Source organism: Papilio polytes, unplaced genomic scaffold (genome assembly GCF_000836215.1).
Source record: "Papilio polytes unplaced genomic scaffold, Ppol_1.0 DF820711.1, whole genome shotgun sequence".
Classification (NCBI taxonomy): Eukaryota; Metazoa; Arthropoda; class Insecta; order Lepidoptera; family Papilionidae; genus Papilio; species Papilio polytes.
In genome coordinates, this window is record NW_013528493.1 from 1,200,372 (window position 1) to 1,223,484 (window position 23,113).

At 32.1% G+C, this 23,113-nt stretch overlaps 1 protein-coding gene across 3 annotated transcripts; it reads right to left on the bottom strand.

The window, feature by feature from the left end:
* Positions 1-827: 827 nt before the first annotated feature.
* On the bottom strand, positions 828-22,857 carry LOC106110244 (neurocalcin homolog). 3 transcript variants are annotated; one of them, XM_013291995.1, is made up of 6 exons: positions 22,289-22,427; positions 9,857-9,939; positions 7,640-7,797; positions 7,159-7,277; positions 5,926-6,114; positions 828-3,261 (listed from the first exon to the last, which is right to left on the bottom strand). In XM_013291995.1, exons 3-6 carry the CDS (start codon positions 7,707-7,709, stop codon positions 3,067-3,069), a joined length of 573 nt encoding a protein of 190 aa, XP_013147449.1. In that variant the 5' UTR covers positions 7,710-7,797; positions 9,857-9,939; positions 22,289-22,427; the 3' UTR covers positions 828-3,066. The 3 variants fall into 3 exon arrangements, with proteins under 3 accessions (XP_013147449.1, XP_013147448.1, XP_013147450.1); XM_013291994.1 differs by lacking the exons at positions 9,857-9,939; positions 22,289-22,427 and adding an exon at positions 22,698-22,857; XM_013291996.1 differs by lacking the exon at positions 9,857-9,939.
* Between the last annotated feature and the right edge of the window lie 256 nt (positions 22,858-23,113).

Consider the following 23,113-nt stretch of genomic DNA (forward strand, 5'->3'; position numbering starts at 1 on the left):
GTATTAAAATTTAATAAAAACTGCCTGCGTAAGATAGGGTTTAAAAATGTAATTACATACTAAAAGGTTAAATAATATTAAACGAACTATTCCTAAACTACATGTAAATATGTAAGAAGTAAATGATAGTTAAACTAATTCTCACATTTAGATATCATAATAAAATTCACTGATTTTGTTTGATAGCGAAGAACCGGTAGAACTGACAAGCTTAGTGTTAAGTATTAGTTTTAATATGCAGTATATGAGGAAAATTTATTTGAATATATTAGAAGAACCCTTATTAAGTTAACGATATATAATATTTCCATAGTTAACAGCAAGGGAAGGCTATTAACTTCGATCAAAATTCATATTACATATTCCAAAGGTTTAAATACTCGGAGAGGATTTTACAAAGTAACACACAAAATACACGTTAAGCACTCATTTTATGACGGATTTTTTTAGCAAGTACACAAGATGCTATGAGTTTTTAAGATAGTTCTTTTTAAATATGGCAAGTGATGAATTTTGAGTTAGTACAAAATAATCGCTACTATTTTCTCTTGTATAGATTTTATGCATGAACGTTGTCGTTACATATTCATATAAAGCGTACACCTATGTTTTTAAACCTTTAAAATATTACACTTAAAATTAATAGCTACGCCTTAGATATGGTACACTCAGATATGCAATCTTACAATTTAGAATATAATCCATTAATGAAATTCCTAGCGAAACTAGACACTCGAGAAGACAACGTTTTCAAATGCGACATAAAATAACTCGAGAATTCGCTGTCTCTCAAAAGCATAGGTATATATTTCGCATGAGCCTCCTTATTTTTTTACTTACATATTATGTATATTCGATGTTTGAAAGCTAGCTACCTGAAAACAGCCACATTAAGGCGTCCCATAGTCACGTTACCAACTTTCTAGTTCAATATGTTTTGGGCTTAAACATGAAGTCAGATTTGTACAAAAATACCAGAAAAAGTTAAAGACTTGATCAATAAATATTTGCAAGAGATTAGTTTCGTGAAATAATAGTGACATTGAGATAATATTATTAAATAGATTAAGATTTTAAAGAAATTATATTTTATCTTATAATATTGTACAATATTGTTGGTAAGCACACCAATACCTTTTGTTTATGTGGTACATTCAAGCATGAATACTATGTGGTTAATAAAATTATATAGTTGCCAAAATCCAGAAAGAATAGGTGCATTTTTATGCTTTTATAGTAACATAGTTAACTTCGAATAGGACAGATTACAAAACTTATATCCAAAAAGAAAAAAAAAGTGTCAAAGTTCTTAAATCTTATGCAGAAACGACCTAGGTAATTATTTTGCTGGTGTTTTGTCCACATGACTTATTTCTGTTATACATTCTCAAACAAAAAGGGCTAATTGTACATATTAGTGTTATTTATATTACATGTACTTTTGTAATAAATTAAACTCGCTTAGTTCTTTTCGCTCCGAGATTCCGACGGACTTGGTCCGTTGATATTCAGCACTACACTATACAAGGAATTTATAATATACGCTTCTCCTATCTTGTCTTTTACAATTACAAAGAAAACGATTCCAATACTTTTGTACTTTTCCATTGAATCTACGTTTAACTTTATATTTAGCCCATTTTATGTTCTAACGTCACACATTTACGTCAAATAACAGCTTTTCATATTGATTATTAAAATATTGAATTACTTAATTTTAACAGATTACTCTTTTGTACGTAGGTAATCTAAAACATTATTTCTAATCGTAATTGTAATCAGATCTTTATGTTCTAAATGTGATTTAGAGAGTTTTAATTATTAACATATCGATGAAGCTATGTATTTGTAACCTATAGCATTGATGTTTATTTAATAATGTCTAGATACAATAAATTGAATAACAGAGATAGGTATAGGTGAAAATATGTTATCGCAACGACCGTAATAAGAGAGGTTATCAATAAATTTTAAGGTTCACTTATTTGATTGATAAACTCGATTTTACAATCATTTATAAGAGCTAGTAGCGAATTTATGATTTGAGGACAAGACGATTAAGGATTGCAACTATGTACTTAATAATAGTGAAAAATTAAATGTACCATAGTAATGAAAAACTAGTAGCGTTGTTATTGTCCTGATGTCTGGTTGTACAAGCGTAAAGCATAACATTTGTTTTCTACGTCATTAGAGGTGCGTTAAGATGTAAAGTTTTTTTTTATAAATATAAATAACCGAGAAGACAAGGAATACAGCTTTTCTTAGTGTTAAGGCACAACACGGAAGAAAGACAAATGGGAGAGATAATCTTAATTCTACAAATTTGAGGAAAGACTAAGTTGTGAGAATTAATTACTCAAGTAATGTGAGATTTTCCGGACTAAACTTTGGCAAATTCGAGTGAAAATATTAATGGAAAGGGTGCTTTTAAAGAACCTATGAGGAAGAACAGTGAAAAGGATTTGCTACTTCTTTACTTTCGAATGTATCTGCCTTACAACACTAAACTCAGTATGTAAACTAAAACTATGTTACTGGAACGCTAGTTTCACACGAGGGCATAATCGTGATGCAGAGCAGTAGACAGTGCAGTATTGCTATTTTATCTGTGTCTTGTCTTCGTGTGAAACTCATGTAAGATTCTTGGGGAGAGGCAATTTATCACATATTCGATTGTTAACCCAAGAAATGGTTACAAATTACAAAAATTGATTCTTAATCATCCATTCTAAATATTTTTCTGTAACATCTAAAACAATTAAATGAACCTATCAAATATTGTCAATTTTAAATACAATTTAACTATCTATAAATAGCCCTTGCGTTTTGAATAACAATACAATAAGACAACGGGTATATTGTAAAAGGTATAACTACAACACATATTGAATAAACTGGTATAGACAGCCAAGCAACAGGACAAGTCCCGTACAAGTCACATGCGGGGAAACTCTTAGCCGGGCACTAGCTTATAGAAGCATGATAAGTGATAATGTACAGATTAGGTACTATTTATAAGGTCAAATGTCCGTGTTTGTGACCGCGATATTAATATCTGGCGTATCACTCTGATTGTGGATCGCATTGCAGTAACCGGACAATAGAGGGGTCACTCTTAGCCCCCTCTATGAACTCCTCGAGGGAAAGCTTCCCGTCGTTGTTTGTGTCCATCTGACGGAAGATTTTGTCCGTCCTCTTCTCCGGTGTTGATTCGTCCTCTGGCATCTTCATAACTGATCCCACCATTTTATAAATTGCCTGGAATGTATTAAATATAATTTTAATAATAGTACTAATAAATCGTCTAACTTCGTCTATAATTAACAATGGTATTACTTTTTCTTTTAATAAAACTGTTCAATGATTATCTTAAACGTTAAATGTAATCTTATTTTAAAGTGGATTTTTTTATCCTTACAATCATAGAACAGTCGATTTAAAGTCAGATCATTTTTGATTTAATTAAAGTCGCAAGTTCAACACTTTAAGATAAAGAAAAGATTCTGTCAGGAAAAATATTAAACTGTCAGCAGAATAGAATCCGGCAGCTCTTTACCGAACGCTTCTACGTTGAGCTAACTCTAATTCCTTATTTGTCGACGTTATAAATCCGCTCTTAAAGTGTATAAAAGAATCATGAAAAGTTTAATGGAATGAAATTTCATTTCGTATAAATTTTTTTCGCATGCGTCATGAATATCTATTCACGCTTGCGAGAGCATGAAATAAAAGAAATTGGATCGTGCACCTTTATCAAGATTCACCGTCACGTTCAAATGCTGACGAGTAATAGTTTAACGGGTCTGACCCATTAGATTGAAAGCATTGTCAACAAAAGTTTGCGTTATTCCTTTATCATTTTTTTGCGAATTCATTTGATTACAAAATAAAACAAAATCTATGTGCATATCTTACTCGAGGAAATGTATCCGCGAACTTTGTGATACATGTAAATGTTGAAATTTTTCAAACTATTGCTTACTTTACATAAATGTATGCCAGAACTTTAACATTTTTCATGAATTATTCAAGCTTATTGGCAAACACAGTCTTCACAAGATAAGACTACGATACTACCAGATTACAAACTCAGTTAGATGAGTCTAGTGGAGTTGAGATGTAGCCAGAAAGAGATAATGAATGTTTTTATCAATGCAGTGGAATTGCGATCTTTACGAAATACAATGATAGGATTAGAAATAGAATATTCTGTTAGGGAAGAATGTTGTTTTAAAGAGAATGTTTGAGTAGAGTTGAAAAATGCACGCGTAAGTTGATTTGAATCACGTTAAAAGGATGAATAGAAGGAGATTAACGAAGGACATATATTGCGTGAAAGTAAGTGGCAGTGTTTGTTGCAGCCTTCGTAGACGTACTTATACCGTCCAGATTGATGAAATATTTAAGTAGGTATTGCTTCCGAAATTTTGCATGTATTAATGAACTAAAACCGAGAGAGGTGTATTGGGACCACGCCATATGGGTATCGGTGGTCCCTACCTACCCCTCCAGGTTATGGTTGAGTTATGTTGTGGTATATTAGCTGACGATGATAGTTTTGTATGGTAATATTCAATGATTTGAAAGTATGAGTATTGTTTAAAATTTACAATGTTCAATGTTTATCGATGAAAGAATTAAGTTTGTTAGAAACAGGATATTAGGTCAGTGAAAGTGGATATTTAATTTGACTAGAAACTCTATACCACAGCGAGAGCAATTCCTTTTAAATTAAATTATACAAGATTATTGAAATAAAATCTCCAAATCCAAATTGCTCTTAATTAATTGAATGAAGATCCATTTAGAAATGTTATAAGAATATAAATAAGAAGCTTAAATGGTAAGCGTTTGTTTGTTATTACGTAATTGCTCATTAAATAGACGATAAATTGTTAATCGTATTACTGAAATAAGCCCTGATATTATACAAGGAAAATCGTTCTATTCTGCGAAAATGTTTTTCGTATTTCAACGAGAATTTAAGATACAAAAGAAATACGTTATCTTATGATATTTCTTTTGTAATACCTTGCGTAGGTGTACAAATAACTTCAGATAATTATGTAAGTAAAAGAACATTCAACATTTTTAAACTATTGACCAAGTATCTTTTTCGGACTAGTGACCAGTAACCACTTATCGCATTGTGCAGTATAAATTTTTTTCAAAAGCATACTATGCTCTTTGTGTTCCAATTGAATACATAAGCAAGATGCAGATTAAACTAACTGTCAACAGGAAATTGGATTGGATAAGACTCAATTCTCGGAGTCCAATCTTATGAATACTTTATAATTTGATTCAGACTCAAATCAAATTGATGTTGCCACGTTCATGAGACTATTCAATGCTAGCTAACATGATCACTTAGTAAACACGCAACGAACTAGTCAGTGACGTGCGCGTCCTTCAAGTTAATCTAAGCTGCGGTCTGAGGCACCGCTCCCTGGTGCTGCTCGTTTTACAAACACTACCACTGCTCTACTCATAATATTATGAATTAGTATTACTCCTTAGTCACAATTAAAACAATTCATTCATAATTAATTAAACCTATTAGAAACTTTACATTAACGTGTTACGCTTGGAAAACATGTTCAGTTCTTTTTTTTTCGTTTTTACTGATATACAATAAAACAAAAGAAATATCATTAAAAACTAAAGTCGAGTGGTGCCAACTTAAGCATATTGCCACAATCTTACCTATAATATTATAAATGCGAAAGTTTAAATGGATGGATAGATGTTTTTTTAGAGTTTAAAGCCTAAACTGCTGAACGGATCTCGATGACATTTGGCATGGATGTAGAGGATTTTGAATACCACACGGACGGAGTCGCGGGGGAAAGCTAGTAAAGCTAAAAAAACAACAAAGTTCAATAACTTATAATTTATAAATAGTTAATCAGTGTTACTTACACTGACAATCTCGAGCATCTCCTGGCGGGATATGTAGCCGTTGCCGTCCAAATCGTACATCGAGAAGGCCCATTTGAGTTTCTGTTCAAGTTTGCCGCGCGACGTGACGCTAAGAGCACACAGGAACTCCCGGAAGTCTATAGTGCCGTCGCCGTTCGCGTCAAATGTCCGGAACACATGCTCTGCAAACTGCACACGAGACAAAACATCAAAAGATGTCTCTGACATAAGCTTACAATTGCTATTAAATTTATCAAAATATACGAGTACAAATATCAGTTTATAATATGCCGCGTCAAATTATTATCATCTGAACCTCACAATCTAGCGGCTACAGATATTTTGTATAATTAGTTGATGCCAATCTTAAATATCTAGCAAATTAGAAAGAAGACTGCCTTTTTTACATTAAAAATATAGTATAAGTGGATTTAAAAAGGGAATATATTTCCTCTTGATTATTTCATGCTTATTTTCCTCGAGGTTAAGGTCACAGTGCGGCCCTACGGACCCTTACGTATTAACCATAATCTAATTCTGTAATTAGATTGTGGTTGCGTCATATGGGACAGTATGGATTATTTGAAGAAGCTTAAGTGCTTCCAATTAAATTAACAGAATATAAGAGACGCATATGAGAGCTAAAAGTGGATTTATTGGAGAAACGATGAATAAGAAATATCCATTATAATGTTTATCCGCTACCTTCAGGTAAAAGTTACTTAACATCAGTTAACCTACTTACACGTTTACTGTCATATTCTACAAAAAAAAAACTTTTCTTATAACGTAAGACAGTAGATGTCTCCTAAAAGCTGGATGGATGACAGAATTCAATGGTTACATCGAAAAGAACTCGAGATAAAAATGTGACAAAAAGTGAAACTGACATATTTCCGCTGTTGATGCGGAAAAATATAAGATTATTTTTCTAAATGTCACAATAATTCTACCTTAGGGGAAGACATGTTACAATTTTAAACTCCATTTTGTGATATGAATTAAATATAAGGGTAAACATAAAATACGAAAGTTGATATATAAAGGTATAGTTGTAAGGAAATATCGTTTGCGGCATCTGAAAGGAGGTCAGTCATACTTGGCGCGGTCGACGTAGACAAATGCCTGGCGGGAAATGTGCTCTGATATCAACCTTGACCGGCACACAGCTTAGGACGATACTACGCTAGGATCGATAGAGGACCTGGCTCCGCTTATGAAATTTAATCTTACCTTACTAGCGTCCCCGTACGGAAAGAAGTTGCCGTATATTTTTTTAAATTCCTCAACAGATAAGTGGCCATTGGGACAATCCTTTAAAAAGCCTTTATACCATTCTTGTATTTCTGCATCTGTAACAAAGTAATGCTGTTAATTTTTCAATAAAATAAAGAAGTTTACTTGACCTTTGAAGAATAGAGGCAAAGCGTGTCAAGTTAAACTTTGATTATAATGCAACGCGATGTGCCCTACTCCACTGCGACAGATCGCAGAATTATACAATAAAAGAACGCTGCATTCGCGTTTGCCACTTTGAATTTCACATTATTAATACCACGTTAATGCGACGAAGCGTTAGATTCTTAATGCACGCATCGAACATACCCAAATTTTCAAAATTTCAACCTCAATTTCAAAATTGCAATATCTCGAAATCACCTTTTTTAGTTTGATCTTGAGTAACAATTAATTATTCAGATAGAAATATATTTACCTGAAAACTCAGTGTTCTGCTTCAGGTCTTCTAAGACCTCAGGCTTTAGTTTACTATTTTGTTTGCCCATTTTATTTATTTTCTTACTTTGTCTGCGTAAACTTCGCCAATACTTGCCGATGTCTTTCTATCGCGTTATTACCTTTAAACTTTGTACCCTACAACATAAGGGCCTAACATAAAGATATCTATGGAATTATAAAATCGCTTCTACTACTTGTACAAGAAAGCAACGAAGTAATTAATAGAAATAACAAAAAGACGAAATAATATAAAGTTACACGTGCAAGGATAGAAGTATATTAAATGATATAATTCGCATCGAATACACAGTTTGATAATAAAACATTTTACAAAAGCAGAAGCAAATATTTATGGTAAACTCTTATAGTTTTGTCAAGAAAGATCAAATGTACACGTAAGGTAAGTTTTGTTTTAATGTACAACAAAAAATGTATAGGTGTTTCTGAGAATGAATCAGGCATATTTCTATTTTATATAAAATTACAATACAAAACAGAAAATATACAAAGACTATGTTATTTTCTAACGTATAATGGTAAAGTTTTAATAGCTAATCTCTTTGACAAGTTGTTATCCAACGAGAGACCGATAGCGCTCTCTACTTCCTTCAGAGTTTATCTTGACTTCAAAAAATCTTCAATCGCCGCTAACGATGTTGCCGCAAAACTGAAAATACAGACAATCCCTTTACACAGAGCAGTTAAGTTTTAAATAGCTTAATCAATAAATGTTATCAAAGCTTAATCTAATACATGCTTCTGTATATTGTAAAATAAATTGCGCCTCAGCACTAGAAGTAACTTTTTGTATCTTTATGCATTATTGTGTAGTGGACAATTAAACAAAGTCAAATTTCACTATCCAAATTCTACCTAAGAATTTCGCGCACTATGCCTCAAATACAAGTTACGTACATCAGAATGAACTAAAGCAAATTTTACGTAAACAAACGACACAATAATGTCATATCTAAAGTGTCTACTGCTAATTTCAACTTATACAAATCATTCACGTCAATTCGTAGGTACATAATATAGAACGCCCAGCCTGGTTTATATATATTTTTTTAATTAGTTTGCTAACTTGGATCTTGTTAAAATAAAAACATTATTTAGGTTTGCAGCGATAGAAAACTATTGTTTGGAACGTAAACAATTAAAACCATGTTAAGTATGCGTTTCAAGGGAAAAAGAATTTTCGAAGAAATGTTAGGTCATTGTAATACTTCAAACGTTCCTAATTATCCCGGTTGGGTTTGCTCCCACATCTTATGTAACAACGAATAATAACAAAAATGCATTTGCTAACTCCCGAATGCCTTTCTCCGAAAAACGTTAAAAGCTCCATACTGGAAACTGTTACCGAAATTTTACCACAAATTACCTTCCGTCGATATATCTAAATCTCGCAAACCTATATTTAATTTATATAGGTTTGCCAGATATAGTGTATTCTGGTCCGTAAAAAAGTAATCTTAACCTTATACTTATCGCGATCTTGATTACGTTACCAAGGTTATGTGAAACTTTTAAGTATGTAAAGTATTTTTAACTTTTATTTATATTGTCAAAGGCAAAGTGAAAGTTTCTAAAAGTTTTCATAAAATGTAACCGAAACTAAATTTGTTTCAGTTTGTCTTAATTTAAAACTTGTGTTGTTTAAAAAGCGCGCGTATCACCTACTGTCGTTATTATATTTACTTAATTAAATTGACTTGACTTGACCTTTTAGTTTTATACTACCTTTAATCATTGTGTGATAAATAGAATTGGAGATACACATGTTTGAAAGTTTAATGCGCTCTCCCGTCAAATTTATGCCTTATAGTTTCCATATGTTTTAACAAAATGATACCAATTCCCTGTCTTAATTTTGTATTTATTATATATTTTTATTTAGCAGTATGTAAGTTATCTTTTTAATTTATAAAGCGCTACTACGACCCACATTGCGTGTTGGAATGAACTCCTACTTAATTTTTCTCTGTATTGCTGGTTTTTTAATAAGAACGAGTCGGTGATTGTGCAATCGATAAATCAGAAACAAAATATACTACTATTCACATTCGCCATTTAACAAAGCATTAATAAATTTCGCGTAATCAAGCAGAAAATCGCTTAGCAAGATGAGCTGGAAATCGCGTTGCAATTTGAGAGTCGTGTTTAGTTATTTAATTAGAGGTCAGATTATTACCTGAAGAAAGGCGCTGTATTTTTTTTAGAAAATGGTATTTACAGCGCAATAGAACATGTATCTCGTCAACCTTTGGAGTTAAGCTGGAAACAAAAAGTACTACAAATGTAGATACTTCTACATAAGAGGAAAATATACGGGTTCGTAATGCTGTCGCCCGCGTTTAATGAAATTAATTCCGAAGGAAGCTTTGTTACCCGCACAATTGGCAGCCGCCACGTCTAACTTCGCAACTTCAAAATTCAGTTTAGAGAGTACCGCTTCGGATGAAGAGATTTCGAATTATCACAACGGCATCATAGATACAATTTGTTTAGTTACCATTTAAACTTGTAATGTATACAGAAACTAAGAAATCTGCTAAATTCAATGGAAGAATATCTCATGGATTTACCCTAACTATTTTTGTTGAGAACGAAAACGAAGTTGAAACTAGATATAATAAATATTTTCGACACAAGTAAAAGTTTTTTTTTAATTTATTTATAGTTAAATTTTTTTAATTTAGTAATTGCAATATTTTAAACAAAATTATCGTTGCTATGAAATTACAACGAAATACTAACAAAGGTTAATTGTCAATTTCTAAAAATTATATCTGTAATATTTGTTTTTCATAATGTTTTACAATCGTACAAGTTGCGTATTACATATAATAAATAATGTTACGTTTTAATATTTCAGGCAAAAAACAGTTAGAAATTACATTTCAGTCTGGTGTAGAGAGATAAGCTTCGACGCCAGACGATCCGGTTGAAGCCTGTAAGCGGCACGTTCATTGAATCGTGGACAGCCGTGGGTAATATTGGGATTAAATACGATATAATAATTTATATCGTATTTATTTGACCCTCAACATAACAGCACAAACTACAATAATCACTCTTAGGGATGAACCTTAATTGCGTCTATTTAGTTAGTAACCAACTTAAAAAAAAAACCGGAAACTTGTAAAACGATTAAACAAAATATGTGAATAAAAACTTTAAGGAGACCAAAGTGCGTTAATGTTACAAAACTTACCTAAAAGCAAAAGTCACCACCACACAATTTAAAGTATAATCAGGGAAAACTCGCGATTTATTGAAAGACAGCCGTCGCCTAAGCCCGCAGGAGAGCGATTGTGAAAATCGTCCGCTCTCCCTGATATTTAAACGTTTGGAAACAAAAGCCTTCAAGGAATTATCCCGAACATCTCTACATACATTCGGCGTATCACATTATCTAGAAAATCGACGCGTGGATTTTATTAGTATTTGTTATTCAAATTTGCACACGCACGCTGTGACTATTGCTGATTTTTTTCTATTTGCTTTAGGATAGGTATAAAAGAAACAAGCCTTATTTTTAGATAAAACGAGAGGGGCAGGGGCCACACGAGCACAGTTTTTTTAGTGCTGTCATAGAAATGATGTGACACGGGCAAGTTTATTCAAGATAAGAACATTTTGTACGTGTGTCTTTATCTCATTGTATTTAAATTCAAATTTTGTGAATTGTCAATTACAAGGCCAAATTTAAGTTTTAAAGATATCCTAAAACGAGACCTATTGTGTCTTAACAAAAAAAAGACTATATGTAAACGCTTACACGTGCGAAAAAGAGTTCTCAAAACGAATATATATGTTTGTTCACATAGCTTTAATCTATCGATCGTCAGTGAAAATAAACTGCAACCGCTTTGAGGCTCTTGGAAAATAGAAAAGTTGGATAAAAATATCTTAACTATTTTCCCCTGTTCTTGTAAATGTCGACTGTGAAGTATATAATGATTTTATTATTAAAATAGAGCAAAAATAAAAATGAAACAACACTTTGCGTATATTTTAAAACTCGTTAAGAAAAGGTTAGAGGTTTTTATTTAGGTGATGTGGAAATTTATAAAAACGGTACATGTTTTTTTTTCATTTTTCAAACAGAATGAATGTGAAAATCGATAGTGCCATTGTTGTAATACTCATTATGATAGTGGAGACTCATCGTAAGTAAAATATATTTCCACCAAGCAATTCAAACCACCTTACGTCGGAACTTGAGCCAGAGTAATAACTAGAACGTTTTCAGTGCACTTGCTCTTTAAAGTAACGCACCTCGGTCAATAATCAAGTAAATTTAATCAAATGAAAGCCAAGGCACTTTTGATAACAAAATTAGTTAAAAACGTTGAGTGGATAGTGATAATATTAGAGTTGTCTCCATATAAAAACATTATTTCAACGTAAGGCTTATTGCGATGGGAATTCAATAAATGGAAAATGACTCAAGTTTAATTGCCATCGCACTTCATAGGCACGATGGGCTATCATTGTATTAAGTTATTACTTCTATTCCTGGCTTAGACTGCATATCGATATTAGTCACCATCGTACAATATGAGAAAATTGTGTTAACTAGTATTATCTTTACTGATCGAAATACAACCATATTTTTTAAACTTTGTTATACTTTATAAAAATTAAATGAAACTTACTCTAATTTAGTTTCCCGCTCCTACAACAATATGGAGAGGTATGTATTGTTAGAGATTAAGTTTGAAAGCAGTGAAGCTTTTAACTGCAACCGCTGTCCGGCTTAACTGTCAGGGACAGTAATTGAACAAAGGGATGCCTTAAACAATGATATTCAGTAAGAGGTATACAGTAAGTCGGCACATGCCGCATACCGACTTACTGTTTCATAGACTGAAAATAGACATCTATTTTCTTGTTAAAGGCTTATAACCAAACGGCAAAATTCAACTGATGTTTCTATAAGCCCTATGTCAAAGGACTCGAGGAAAATCGTAAAGCTCCTCGAGTATTCCGACGCAGTCGCTCTTTGATACTTCACACTATTGTGTGGAGGTTGAAGCGTCTCGCCAAGGTATTAACTATACCGCGAAAAGTAACAATCTTACATCCAGGAGAAATAAATAACAAAAATAACATTGACAACTACGAGTTGGAATAACTTTTTAGTGGGAGATACATAAAATTATTATATTTTATATAATAATTTTATTTTATATAATAATTTTATATGTATAAAGCAATATCTCATTCGAAAAAGATGGTATAAAATATTAATAGCCTAGGTTTTGGGGAATGGATAAAACGACTTTTATCGAAAAATTAATATTTGGCGAATGAATAGTATTTACTTAGTACTTTATGCCAAAAATACATCATCAGTAGGACAAGTTTCTTAAACATCATTAAGGGACCATTCTTCTAAGTTAATAATATTATTAAGAGACTAGCTGATGCCTACGACTTCATACCCTCAGAATTAAAAAAAATAGACCTCCAGACTATCATCTACGTCTATGCCAAATTTCATCAAGATCCGTTCAACCGTTTAGGCTACAATATCTAACAAATATCCATCCATCTAAACTTTCGCATTGATAATATTAGTGAGATAGTAAGAAGTAAGATATAAGTATAAGTATTAGTAAGAGTAAGAAGTAACATTAATAAGATTTACCAATAAATTTGCGGAGTAAGCGAACGATCTCATCATATGTCAGCATTTTTGTAATTGGTTTTCTCAAAGATAACACTTTCTTCTTTTGTTTGTATAGGCCTATATTGATATCGAGTGAAACGATTTATTTGATCATTATACAAAAAGTCACACTACAGAACAGATACGCATCACTGCGTTGACCTGGACATCTATCTTTCTAATACGAATCAGTATATTAAGAGTTGTGGAAGGAATATCTAGAATCTAGAAAAATATTTCATTTTTGCACTTGAATGAAGATCATTATAAAAATTCCTAATTGTTTAAAAACTTAAATGCAATGGTTATGAATCACAGCTCAATCTAAATTAGGTGGCAAACAAGCTGTTCACCCGCTGTTATAAATGGTTACCACAGTTCTCATAATTCCATTAACATAAACACTCGCCAAGTAAAGCCGATCACAAATCTACATTTCAAAAGATCCTGACAGGTTTTGTTCTTTTTCTTAACGTTCTTTTATGCAGTAACTACGTAGTTAAGAACTTCCTTGAATACCTATATCTAAAGTTGTCTTGCTATAGTGTCAGCACACTAAACATCTTATGAAATGAGTACGGACATACTATAGGGACAAACAAACGTCCTGTCCGAAGTTTGCATTTCTTTAGACTACTTGCTATATATCTTCTGGATATAAGATCCTTCTAATAGTGTCGCTCTTATTGATACCTGTCCTCTCAATAATTTACATATATTTGTCATGCCGTTAGCGCACCACCCGGCTTGATTTATACTCGTAAGGTAAAAAAATGGATTTACATCGAATTAATTCAGCAGTTGTAGAATTCATACATTTTTTACAAACAAATCACCATATTTTGCACTTGATTTATACCGTGGGAATATAACACGATTTTAGATTTAAAACGTTAAAGTAGTCACTTTTTAATTTTTCTGGTTCATTGTAAAATGGACTAATACGTGTGTTATTATGAGTTATTTGCGTAACAAACGTTTCTTACTAATATCGATTGTAAGCCATAAGACTGCAGTAGAGCTATTACTGCAGACATTTTGTTGAATGCGAAGCAATTAACATAATCGTCGCGTACTTTATTACCGTCAATTTTCTAAGACGCCGTGTTCAAGAAAATGTACATGTTGTAGCTTGAAACAAAGCCGGAAGGTTCGTGGAAAGTACTTTTTGGAGTTGAGCTCCATTTCATTAACAAAATAAAAGTATTAATTTTTTTCAATGTAACCTCTGTGGATGCTAAATAGCTTTAAATTAAGATAAAGAGCACATAAACTTTTATTTTCGCTTTTTGAAAAGAATGCTTTTATATGAATTGCACGCCTACCGCAGTGTTAAACATATCTAGGTGGCGGGACAATCTCGCGTAACGTAGCGGCTCTGCGTAAATATGGCTACTGCCAAAATTATGTTGAACTTTACATTTGGCACGCGTATGTGTGTCTGCGATACATGTTACGTTTTAACTACACAGCGTCATGAGCAAGTCACGGTAGTGAGCAGCATCCGAGCTGACTGCGGCTGGCCTGATTCCAGCTGCGACATACAACAAGGAGTGTTGGACTACAGTACCTCTTGAACCGTTTCTAATTCTGGCCCCTTGCTTTTATTACTTCGGTTGTCCATGGAGGCTTGACGATTCGTCTCCACGCAACGCTTATGTACTGATACAGGTTTATATTATTGAGTGAAAATGTAGAAGTGCCGCTCGGCATGTATCAATCTCAGCAAGATACGGCACGACGGACGACGCGACGCGGTATCAACGTGTGACGCATTCCGCGACGTAATAACACCGTGATTACAACGCCATGATTAGACGTGCGACGTGCGGCCCGCACAATAGTTTAATGTGGGCGAGCTAGAGTATAATTATACATTTGCATATTATCTAGTGGTTTGGTTTGTTTTGAAAACACTATCATATAGCTCATTGCCTTGACTTAGGTTATAGTAAGATCAGACATTAAAAATAGATTCGTATTTAAGATGGTCTCGAGTAGCATCGAACTATTGTGTGAGATTGTTTTTGTAATATTTATTTATTTCGTAGTATTTTTTTAGAAATTAAATACAAGACAGCTAAATTTACGACTTTTCCAATATTCTTCAAGCACAAACCTATTATTTAGCAAAGGTAAGAGTATGCAGTATTGCATTGGCTGTTTTTCTGTATCTCTTTGTATATATATTGTAATTTAGGTCGTATACGTAGGCGGTTTAAGTGCTCTACATTTTAATCTTATTGCCAAAGATCACAAGTTTGCTGTGGTACTAAAGTAGGAAGATATTTAATACGAACTGTAACTACAATACAAATTAGACAAACTGCGAATGTTTAAAATTAAATAGACCTGAACACAGACATCTATTGTGGAAAATTGGAATAAAAATTGTTATTGTATAAAAAGTATGATGATTCAGTTGGCTCAGTGAGAATATAAATAATTCGATGTCCGAATAGACGACTACTGCGGGCTATACTGATGTCATACCGTGAAGCGTTTTAGAACGATGTACGTACCACTTGTTTCATGACATCACAGTCACGTTTATTTTTAGGGTACAAGTGGAAGACAGCCACCAATACAGGCACGTGTTCTACATCCTAAATCTGACAAAGAGACATGGAAGCGCCGGGATCAATAGATTGACAAAAAGAGAGGTTCATGGAAAAATTACCACCTTCGTACAAAGGCGGTAACCGCAACCATTCAAAGATTCACTTTTATGACTTAATATTAAAATTGCTTCTTTATGTATTTCAAACCATATCATTATATTTTTATACGGACTTCAATATTCTACCTACTAACTTATATTCTCCGCACATAGTATGCGATTTATTGACTGCCTCACTCAGAGTAGCTTGATGGTCAGCGAGGAAATCTCTCAGTGTAGAATTATGATAAAAATGGTGCTAAAAGCTGCTCAAAAAACCACTAAACGACAAGATGGAGATAAGGGTGTGTGTGGATTATTTCTTTTTTCGGAATTCTACTTTATTTCTACATCAAGTACTTCTACAGCAATTTTGAAATCATTTATGTTTGGATTGATTAGTTGGTTCAGCCATGCTTGTACTACAATAAAACGACTAGTATGGCCACAATCCGAATACGGGTTACACCTTTATCGCGGAAATTTAGTTAAAGGTTAAACGACTCGTAAGCACGCGAGCAGCAGCTTTATTCTAAACCAGACTTGCATTTCAACTATAATAGTAAGGAGGATGTTTTTGAAATTCAATAACAATATTAAACCGACTACATCCTCTTAGGCCGTAAATTATGTCATCGATACGCATTTACTCTCTGCTTTAAATGTTTATGGGTGTTTAGTACTTCGACGATTTGTTATATATAAAGAAACTTGCCAGGACAAATAAAAAATAGAATGACAGTTTAAGTTAGTCAGTTCTGAAAAAACCTAAACAAATTAGATACAGGTATATTCAAGAAATAAAGCTACAAGATGTACTTTTCAGCGACGACGTATGTATGTATGCGTGGATGTGGAAAAAGCGATAAATATATAATAATCGCCCCAACTGTAAGTATATTTTAGTGCGAAATACTTGTCTCGGATATAAAACCTGTAGGCTTAGAAAATGACATAGAAGTCAAGACAGCTTTTCCATATTGACATGGTGGTGGTAATTAACTATTGTCATTCTGTTTCTTAAGAATCAGAAGTTTTCCGTTTGTCAGAAAAATACAAGAATCTCTTTTCATTAAGCATACATCTTCATGAATACACACAAAGAGCAACGTATTGAAGTAGACATATCATTGTACCTAATTTTAAAGGTCATGCAATTTTAAATATTATGAGATTACATCGCGCCCTCTTGACATCGAGCAAAGGTCACGATATCGCGATTGGAGACTACTCCGTTATATTAATACGTTAATGAACATTTATCCATAAGAACTCACTACACGGAGATGTTAACAGACTAGACTCGTAAAACGTACATTATATTAACAACCTCATAAAGCGTTTTTAAAACCACGCATGTACTTTTATGCTCAGAATGGAGCACTTACGCTTGATATTTACTTGGCAAAATAAAAAAGCGCTGTGGGCAATTATAATACGATCCCTTATTTCCAATTAGATATGTAACAAAACGACATCTTTGTTTTTAATAAAGCTTTCGTAACACGACGAACATCATTGTCATCCTCTTATGGGGATTCTGTTAGACGATCCGTATTTTTCACTCTTTTTTAAATATGTGTTTTAAATTTTATTCTGCTAAATCATAGTATTACTTGATACGGAATCTTTCTTAAGAATTATAGTGGACGAATTTTAAAATCTTTATTTTGTCTACGTCGTCTGATGAAATAAGAGTCGACATAGTTACATATTGAGAGTGACGCTGTTAAACATTATGCCTGCGGAATTTACACACCCATCGTTGTGAACGCCGTCACATGAACAAAGCGGCATTGTTGATTCTACATTTGAATACGCTTCTTTTTCATTTTCTATTTTCCTCTGGTAACTAAATTGAATGTTTTATATTTGTTCTTTATGTATTTCTAAAACATTGATTTTATTTAAATTTTGTGTGTGCATTGGCTCGAAGGCTGTCTTCAAATCACAGGGACTTTGCCATAAAACATTATTACATATCTATGTAAGTTATGTTACCTGGTTCCGAAGCGGCCAAGCTCTTACATAACTTGACCTGACCCGCAAACGACCACTAGAAAAAAGTTACCGGCAGTTTTTAACATTTTGTTTCGAGATAAAATTAAAAACTATATTGTTACAATACGAGCATTGGACCGAGTGCAGTATAGTGATCTTTGTTAACATGTGAACAACTGAAAAAAATAAAACGGGCTTCTAGTAAGATTCGTTAAAAGAGGATTTTTATCATAACCTATAATCATAATTTAAGATGCTTTCGGGCAATATTAAACACATAAATCAATTTAGTAGCAACTATTAAAAATATTTTAAAGCTTCCATTGAAATAAGTTGTGATAAATTGAATTTTACGTTAAAAGTGAAATACTAACAAGATACAAAATAGATTATTCACTCTAGCGAAGTTGATGTTGAAACAGAATACAGCCAGTTTGAAACATTTACCAATATAGTAAAGCGCATTCAGCTTAAATCGGATTATCTAGTTTGAAATCTGCCCCGACATTGATAAGCATTGAATATTGATAAGCTGGTTCGCAACAGTTGTTATGTACAATTGTGATATATGATGGAAAATACAGATTTGTTTTTAAATACAGGAGTAGAACAATAAATACTATTGAAGATTTTATGAAAATGAATATAATAAATAAATACAATAATTAGTACAAGTTCTAATAATTTAATTTAGTCCATGGAAAGTTCTCATATTATCTTGTTGCTGCTCAAGGCAAAAACGTATAAACCGCGTAGAATAAATATGAGCTTTGCGGTAATTTCACTAAGCGTATATAAAACGATCCGCATTTTCATCGCCGTACACGAGCACGAGAGATCGCGTCATTTTTCACGTTTGCGCATTTCTATTTTGTTAAAAGTACTCTCGTGTATAAAAACAAATAGGGTTAGCTACATTATGGTTTTATTACTAAATATTTTAACAAGCGATGCTAGATGTAAAATATATTAAATAAACTAATCAGCTTTATTCAATATCACATTTGTTCATTCATTGTCGTACTTGATCTTACTTGATACTTGATCGTACTTCAAATTATGTATTGCAAATAATTTCTACCAAAAAGTCTTACCGGCTGTCTCTGATCATTAATTATGAAGTTCAGTTTCATGACTAAAAAGTTGTCGTATTTTTTCTTTGAAGATGGAAGGTACAATTACTAAAGAATTAAACAACATCCTTTTGCAAAAATAATTGCGAGTAAAATTTAAATGTCTACTTTTGATAACCGTAGCTGTCACAGTAAAAATACCTTAATATTAAACGAAAAATACAGTCTCGTTGGATACTTAACTTTTTTAATGTGGTCGAAAAAAAATATCATAATATAATGCCTAAAATAACTGTTTTTACTTTGGTTGTGGTTTTGGTTCCAGAAAACTTTACTTTTTTAACGCATCAATATTTTCTCAGTAAAACCCAAACGTAACTACTACACTTTTACATTACCATGAGTTCATCGAACCTTAGGCTACTTGATCGCAATTCAGCTTGTATCAAATTTACAAAAGCATGTTCTATTCAGATTGGTAACGGGATCCATGCTTGTTAGAATTGGAAATACTATTCATTATTCCGTCCACTACTAGGGCAAAAGGAAACTATTTGTTTCTATTATACGTGCGATATACCACAATCTAGATATATGTACGAAGCGATTATTTTGTATGGAAAACAAAAAAAAAATAGAAAAATAGAGTCTTCTGTCTTAATGTATGAAGACAACATTAAAAACACAATTATCTAAGATGTACCATACGACCATATGTCGGTCTACACATGTACGTGTTTATGAATAGCGTTACAGCTTCAGCTGTATTTTGATTGAACGCACATTTTAAGCTACAATCAGTAGGTCATAAAAACAAGGAATTGTTGAAAAACTAACGTAACAACCATGTTATCTACTAAGGAACCAGTTAGATTTACGATTCGAAATTTTAATAAGTAAAACAATCCTACTTAGGTGTTTAGAGCGGGCGCACACTTGTGACTAAACCATAGCACAACTGTTGTGCGATTGTCGATTGTTTCGCAGTCAACTCAACTGCTTAGTTGCACAACTAAAAATCGCGGAGTGAGCTCACCTCCATATATGCTGAAAAGAATCTAAACGCGACTGAACAGTTTTGTGATATTTTAATTAAAGGTGTGCGCGCGCTCTTAATATCAAGCTTAGTTGAAACGAAACTTACAAACAATATTTAGTTCCAAGCATATGTACCTGCGCAAGATTACACTGTTAACTTCATTAAAAATGTATATGCTTTTATTTAAAATTATTTGTATTATACTTGCAGCTTCGCTCTATTTTGTTATTTTGTAATACAATATACATATTACAATTATTTAATTCAAATACGGTACTTTGATAAAAACTATGGTACCCAATAATCGGTTTAATTAATATGTTCATTAAATATGTATAATTTAAGCAAATAACAGTGCAATTAAACCAAGATTGGTTTCATAGTTATTCATCTTAGATCGATCAAATGCAATTTCGATTTCCTTTGGCGTTATTTTTTTAATGGAATGCAATCAAAATGATTGTGTAACTGCAGTGACGCAAATGTTCTACAATATTTTCCTTGATTGAGAAACAATCTTTATACGTCCTGGACTGTGTCCGCGTTAAGAAATAATTATGCAGCCTTTGTTCCTTTATATTGTCATCAAACTCTTAGTACTGCTATATATAAACTCGCCTGTTATTACCACCCGAGATTATTTTAAACGAAGGATAGAAATGTGCTAAAATGACATATAGAAAATTTAATTTATATATATCTTTTATTTTTATAACAAGCCTGGGAAAAGGTCCAGGCTTCTGACTGACTGGTAGACTGAGGGTGCTAATATGTGTACGGTATTTGAGTTTGCATCTCCGTGTTTCAGGTAAAATCAGTCGGACGTGTGGATAAATACGATCGGATCGGAAATACCTAAATTGCTGCACGACTCAACTATTCGATCTCTCCAATTTAAATATAATTCGGAGTTTACATTTTCGTTGCATACTAAACTGATACATTTTAGTCAAACGAGTGAACACACTAATGTTTAATATGACTATTTTTTACTCTATTGCGTACTAAATGTACAAGGTACAGTAGAATAGGGTGAGCAATGAACGAATAATAGCATAAAATATTGCTGCTTAGAATTGTATTCGTTAATTGAGTGTTTTTATTTTTAAGATTTTATTGTTATAACTGGGATTATAAATATTGAGGATACTTTTTTCGAGCCAGTCACCTAAACAATGTATTTAACGTCATCGCTAAACAAAAAGCCAAAAATGTTTGGAACTGACAATAAGTTTCGATGTCGCGTGCTTGTCACGTATTTATTCCTATATATTTTATCGTTTGTATTATAAGAGATATTGCCAATCAAATGTTACTTTGTCTAGGTTTTTTTTTTTATAAAAATCGTAGAATTCGTTGGACAAAAATTTGTAAATAGTTTTACTTATAATCAGATCGATAAAACGACGTAAGTCGCCAGCTTCTGCATTGGACTAAAATAGCTAATTTGGTGAGAGAGGTGATTTTTGCTGCTTACAGCTATAGTAAATCATATTTTAAAAACATTTTCACATAAAAATGAGTCTTTATAAAGCATGGCAAGTGTATGAAAGAAAACGTAATTTTCGATGTTAAAACTTAAACAAAAAGTTAGATCAGGGCCTTTGTAAGAAATTTATAAAATGAAAATCCATATTTCATATGGTTTATCACAATTTTAGATGTTTATTATTAAAATCTTTTATCAAAAATATAAATTATCATAATTATTATTTATTATAAAAATGACAGAATTCGCCATTTCTTAACTCAAGATTTAATTTTTTGAACAATAACAGTTATTCACAATTTTACATAATAAATTATTTTTAAAAAACCCCGTTTTCGTAAATAGCAAGAGCCTAGTTTATATGACAAATTACAAAGCAATTGTTACAAATGCTCATAAAATTTTGTTAAATAATTGTGATTTGTTTTATTAGAGCATTGTTATTTTAAATGTATAATATGTATGTAGATTAAAGTCAATGTAAAACTGATTTTTATAGAACATTAAACAATTTTTCGATGTTTTATTGATATATTTTACATTTGATATAAGACGATTCCATCTTGTTATAATTATTATTTAAAAAAAAAACTGGATAAAAGGTTAAAACGACAGTGATTTTAATATAAATAATCGAATTTATGAATGAAAAACACAAAAAAGTTGGTACAAATGTAGAACTTACCTTGTTGACTGCAACATCTTGTTGGCTGATGCAGTGATTAGTGATGCTGATGATTTTCTTTAACTGATTCTATTTGGCAATTCGTGTTTTACATACATTTTAAACTAAACTCTCCTATTATTATCTTAAACATTCATTTCTAAAATTTATACACATATGAAACTTAAAAAGTAGTTGTCTGAAGTTTGTATTTTTAGTTCGAACATTTAAAAAAACGTGTTATCACAAAAATCTCTCTTGACAAAACTATATTAGCAACATACAATTTTAACAGAGGATTACGTAATGAAAACTTAAACAAATATTACAATGTTGAAATAAACCACTGGTTATTTATTACAACAAATTAAAAAATGGCAAGCAATCAAACGCGAATATTAGTTTTGTTTCATTATTATAAAGTTTATACCTAATTTGAAAAAAATTCACATATCACTGAATGCATTATGTACCAATCGCCCAATTGATTTAAAGTAAATTATTCGTTCAAAATATATCTGTAACGAAGAATTAACAAGTTTAACAAATAGTCTTCACTGCATCTGCATATGGTGACGGTATGCGCCATATTTCCGGAAGGTTTTAAAGGTATTGCCAGATATATTAATATTCATTACACATAAAATAAATTATGATTTTGCCTAAATTCGACGTAGAAATTAAAATTCATAAATGAAACTCTTTATTTTTTTGAACTCGCTTACATGTAGTGCATTTGTTATATATTATTTATAACAAAAATAGAAACTTGTTTTCACATAACTATATAAAAAGTACTTTCTCTACATAAAAAAGTGACGATGGTTTTAAAACAAAAAAGGAAAA